This window comes from Mycetomoellerius zeteki, unplaced genomic scaffold, assembly GCF_001594055.1.
Source record: "Mycetomoellerius zeteki isolate Tzet28-1 unplaced genomic scaffold, Tzet1.0 scaffold933, whole genome shotgun sequence".
In the NCBI taxonomy this organism is placed as follows: Eukaryota; Metazoa; Arthropoda; class Insecta; order Hymenoptera; family Formicidae; genus Mycetomoellerius; species Mycetomoellerius zeteki.
The window spans coordinates 73947-79492 of record NW_017257972.1 but is presented as its reverse complement, the minus strand read 5'-3'; the positions used below and the strand labels follow the sequence as shown (position 1 = coordinate 79492).

Sequence of the window (5546 nt, the reverse complement as noted above, 5' to 3'; positions counted from 1 at the left end):
TATATATATATATATATATAATGTAATAGATCAATGTTTATTTTAGGGTTTATTAAATTGGTCTTCTGAAGTATTGATATAATTAAAAATTATTCTATAATCTTAATATAATGCAATAAAAGTAACATTTATATGATGAAAATTTTTCTTTTAGAGCAACGCATGTTCCAGTCGGGCAAGATCAAGCTCAACATATTCAATTGGCACAAGACTTAGTACAGATTTTTAACAGGGAGTTCGGACAAACCTTTCCGGTACCACATACTCTTATTAGTGGCAAGTTTTTAAACCAGTATTTTATCTTATCAATTTTAATTTTGAAAACATTTCCAATAACAATTAAAATTTATATACTTTAAGATGGTCCGAGCCAGAGAATCAAGTCTCTACGTGATCCCACGAAAAAAATGTCAAAATCACACACAAATTCTAAGTCCAGGTTAAATCTCTTGGATGAACCAGACATACTGTTAGAGAAAGTGAAAAAAGCTGTGACTGATTTTACATCCGAAGTGACTTATGACCCAGAAAAACGGCCAGGAATAGCTAATTTAATTAATATACACTCTTTGTTCACTGGGCAGACGCCGGAGGAAATATGTGAGGAAGCTGTAGATTTAAATACAGGACAGTAAGTACTTAACAAGCATCATATCTTATTTTTAAAAATAGTTTTAAAAAAATATAGTTTTAAAAAAGTCACTTTTTTCAAATTGCTGGAAAAAAACCGGAAAAATTTCGATTTTTCCGAAAAATTGCTGTTTTTGCTATGTAAAAGACATAATAAGTAACTTCTAAGTTCCTTTATAAAATTAATGCGATCTATGAAATTATGTAGCATTATTTTTATTAAAATTTTTTAGTTATCCTTCCATTTTTATAGTAAAACCTAATCTAATCTTTCTTTAGTATATGGCAAAGCTTAAGTAGACAAATTTTTAACTCTAGCACATGTGAATTTTTTCAAAATGAATTTTTCTACCCTTGGGAAAAAAACTGAAAAAATCCATGGAAAAATTGGGTTTTTTCCAATCCTTTAAAACTATATTTTTAAATATATATATAGAAAAATATATATATATAAATGATTACTTTTGGAAACTTTCATAAATAAGTTCAATGAATATTATTATGGCTTACTTTGATTTTTTATAGATATAAATTGAAATTAGCGGATATAGTGATAGAAAAATTATCCCCAATTCGTAAAGATATATTAAGATTAACCAGAGAACCTGCCTATTTGGATGAGGTTTTGAAAGAAGGTGCAGAAAGGGCCACGGAACTTGCAACAAGCTGTTGGATGGAAGTTACAGAAAAGGTTTTTGGTAACGATATACAGGATGTGAAAAATATAACAAAAACTGTAGAAATTATGTAAAATAATTATATTTATTGTTATTAAATCGTAATTATAACAAATATATTAATTTTATATAGATATTGATATATTTAATTTAATTTACTATCTCATGTCAATGACTAGTTTGCCTCTTAAGTGTCCTTGCCTCATTCTCTCGTATGCCTGTGGCAAATCTTGAAAAGAATATACCTGTTGAACGACAGGTACGATCTGCGAACCACAGAATAGAAAATACAAATTAAAGAATTTTTAGTACAATAAAACTCAGGAATTTCTGAACATACCTCTTCGTTTTCTACAAGCTTTTGGAGAACGTTAATTCCTGTTTGGGAAGGTATAAAAAATCCCCACTTAACACAACTTTTATTTTCTGCCTTTGGAATATTAAATTTTAGAAGATCTCCGAGATTTTTCACCATTCCCATAATTAGCCCATGATGATCAAAATTGTTTAACAGTGGCGAGTTTAATGCTATGTAAGTATCGTGTGGATATCCTTTCATTCTGACATATTCTGGCCCCATTTTGGCACAGTCTAATATTATGTCATATCTGCAAATATGATAGTTGTACACATAATGCTCATTTTAATAAATAAAATTTTGGTATAATAGTCAATTGTAGAAGAATAAAAGTGTGTTCTTATAAAATATATTCTTTCTTTTTTTCTTTATATTTCCGTTCTTTTTCTGTAAATAATTCCAATCTAAAAATGACAATTTTTAGTTATAGCAAACGAACAATATATTGCATTTATTACACACATTGCATTTCAATTTATATACAAAGTCACTTACGGTCCTTCCGAAATAATTTCTGCATCGGCACCGTCTTTCTTATAATCAATGACAACATCAGTATCTAAATTCTGTAGCATCTCTACAGCGTCACTACTGCATGTGCTAATTACCTAAACAAATTTAATGCTTTATATCCTGCAGACTTCAATATATATGATTAAATATTTACATGCATATCCCAAGCTTTCAGTAGCTGTATAGCTAAAGTGCCGACTCCTCCCGAGCCTCCAATGACCAGGACAGGTTTGTTCCTCTTCACAGCTATCGCCGTTTTGTAAAATAGCCCTCCTGTGATCCATAGTGCAGACCAAGCAGTCAGTCCAGCGTACAAGATACTTGCAGCTTCAATATAAGACAGTTTCCGAGGACGTGGATTTACCTTACAAGAAAAATAATTATCGTGATGATCGCAAGTCATATATTGGCTTATCAAATATTTAATATATTAAAACTGAAACATGTCTTACCAAACTACTGTCAATAATAACATAATTTGCATGACAACCCTGTTGTTCAACTGGAATCACTCCCCAAACTTCCTTGCCAATCTCAAGTCTATCTCCTACATTGTATCCTTTTGATACAACTATCCCTGTGAAGTCTCTACCTAATGTCAATGGCAAATCCAATTCTCCCAATGTTCTAAAGGACAAACTCTTGGTTTTGCGTAGGACATTTAGGAAAGTATTACCATAGCCATCTACAACAAAGTTTACCTTTTTTATTGTAATTCTTAGACTGTGGCTATAATTCATGCTCTTAGAATTCTTGTTATTTATCAAAGTTAAATAAGGACAATTGATGCTAGTATATTATTATCAATATTGAAACTAGCAATTAGAGTTACAGGCAGTAACATTTGATATTCAATTATATATGTCATTTCACATTTTGCATGCTACTTTCAAGATTGAAGATACATGTACAATGGAGCAGCAATAGAATACCCGTCATCGCAACATCGATGGGATTTACGCTAGCGGCTTCGATCTTCACCAGGACGTCAGTGGGATTCGTTATCACTGGCATCCTAACGTTAGAGAGTCGCAGATCCTCCAGGCCGTTATACGAATGTATCTGCCAAGCTTGCATCCTGTCCAGATTCTCCTTTAAGTTGGTTGACAGCTTCGACAAAGAGCGAAGGTGCACCGTTCGAAGGGTGCACTTTAATCTTAAAATCGCCTTCTGCAGCATCTCTTTCACGAGGACGATACTGTACTGTACCAAACATTGCAGGTTAGGAATTCATTTGTAATCACAAGAGGTTTGTTCGCGTCGCATGCTCCAACATGTTCCAATATGCTCCTACCATAGCTTCTACTTACTCCAACACGCTTGATAGAGTGAGTAGGAGCTATGGTAGGAACATGTTGGAGATTGCAACGCGAACAAACTTTTAATGTCTTGTCTCACCTGTCTTCTTCCACATGAATGTCGCTAAAGCCACTGGATTTATAAAATACCGCAAACCCCCATCCATTTTGACGCGAAACGCGGCCATTTCGAATTTATGCATTTCTTACACGCACTTTATTTGTGAAAATGAGGCCATCAAATATGTAAATCAATGTTTTTTAATTGTAATTAGTTTACTTATAAACAAAAAAAAAATATGTACGAATGATTAATTTATGTATTCTTTAGTTTAATACGGGTTTATTTGTCGTAGGAGTTTAGTGCACGAAGTGGACGAAAGAACATGTAAGTACAGTTTAAAAAATGAACCACCAACCAACATGTTTGAAATCGTGTACTGTGGTCTCTTCGACCATTTTATCGCGATATTTCTGAAATCAATTGCGGTACTTTAAAAATCGAGTAACTTTAATTGACCTTTCCGGTAAGACTGAAACGTCTTCCGGCTCATGTCTCCACTTTGCCTAGAAACACTGTAGACCAAGCCAAGTTTGCTAGCGGTGTCAAGATTTTTTTATATATTAAAATTTTTTCTGAGGGTGATGATGATGATGTATCTTAAAAATTTAACATTTCGCATTTCACATCGCGATATTTCCGTTAGTAAATATCAAATATACGTAGAAAGTAAAAATACTTTTATTACATAATTTAAACCCAAGTTGTTGATTGAGTTTACTCAGAAGGTGATCAATTCAGCCATTTATCGAGAGATCCGACAATCTCGAGTACTCGCAACTCGCCGACTCTCGTAAAGACACAGGGCGGTTTCGCGCTACACTTGGTGTACGAAATACTATCATATCTCTTGATATTTGACATTATCTCTTGACATTAGCATATTAACATATTTAGCATATTAATTTCAAATTTATTGTTTTTTTAAAAGTATTAATTATAATTAATTATCATTAAAGTTATACATTTAATTTGTATCATATGTTTATTTCTAGTGCAACAATACCGCGAAAAACATTAAATGCTTATTTGTAAGTTACATTTCTTAAATTAAAATAGAAAAATAAATAATAGCCCAATTGCAATGTAAAAACAAATCAAATTTTAAAATTTCTGGTAATTCATAAAATATTATTAAACTAATTTTTTTCAAAAACGTTTAGTGCTGATATAGATAAGAAATAAACGAAAGAAAAGTTAAATAAATAAATTATATGCTGTAATAAGATGTTATGTATTTCTGATTAATTATGGATTAAATATATAAAAATTATTTTCTTAATATCATCTTCTTAATTAAAATGCGTTCATGTTGCGTTAATCATTACATTCTAATTATACATCAACTTTGGAACAAATACGAATACATTAATTCAAATTTCAAACAAAATTTTATAAATACATTACAATTAATTTTAGTAAGTTAAAAGAATACTTCTCAAAACAAGATAGTAATTAATTTTACATAAAATAAAAATTACGCACATTTAAAGTTATAAATAAATGAATCAAATTTTAACAATAAAGTACTGATACTTGAATTATCCAAATAATTTATTTGCATAATTTAAGTATCATTTATTGAACAGCTGAATAATCCGACAATAATTACTTTGAATAATTTCAGCTAAATATAATTTCAGGATATTATCCGCAATATCATGATATTTACATCTTTAATATGTATATATATATACATATACGTATTATATCTTCCCGGAAAAAAATGTTTCATATGTAATTATATTATATATTCTTCATCAGGGCGAGGAGCAGCCTGAGTATCACGCAAGATTGTCACACAGGTAACACCCGTGAAAGCCTCAAGAATATTATATATAATAACATTTTTTCCCGAGTTTACATCCGCATAGATTACATAAGAGGTCATACAAAATATAAAAATGAATTGATATACAGGGTGTTTCCAAATTAAATGGCAAAACTTCGGGAGCGTGTAGAGGAGTAAAAAACTAAGAAAAAAAGTCCTATAGACATATGCTCGTTTT

General features: G+C 30.9%; 2 protein-coding genes across 2 annotated transcripts in view; one reads left to right on the top strand and one right to left on the bottom strand.

The window, feature by feature from the left end:
- TrpRS-m (Tryptophanyl-tRNA synthetase, mitochondrial) overlaps window positions 1-1366 on the top strand; it is a gene marked incomplete at its 3' end in the record, with an annotated part of 3610 nt that extends 2244 nt beyond the window's left edge. Inside the window, exons 4-6 of the mRNA XM_018460336.1 lie at window positions 155-276; window positions 361-631; window positions 1156-1366. Coding sequence (XP_018315838.1) covers window positions 155-276; window positions 361-631; window positions 1156-1366 — 604 coding nt within the window. The remainder of the gene's footprint in view (window positions 1-154; window positions 277-360; window positions 632-1155) is intronic.
- A 99-nt stretch (window positions 1367-1465) lies between these two features.
- Window positions 1466-3626, bottom strand: LOC108730562 (reticulon-4-interacting protein 1, mitochondrial). The gene is made up of 7 exons (XM_018460338.1): window positions 3577-3626; window positions 3111-3381; window positions 2631-2863; window positions 2333-2542; window positions 2161-2273; window positions 1648-1915; window positions 1466-1573 (listed from the first exon to the last, which is right to left on the bottom strand). The coding sequence occupies exons 2-7, from the start codon at window positions 3355-3357 to the stop codon at window positions 1466-1468; spliced, it is 1179 nt and encodes a 392-aa protein (XP_018315840.1). The 5' UTR covers window positions 3358-3381; window positions 3577-3626.
- Window positions 3627-5546: the final 1920 nt, after the last annotated feature.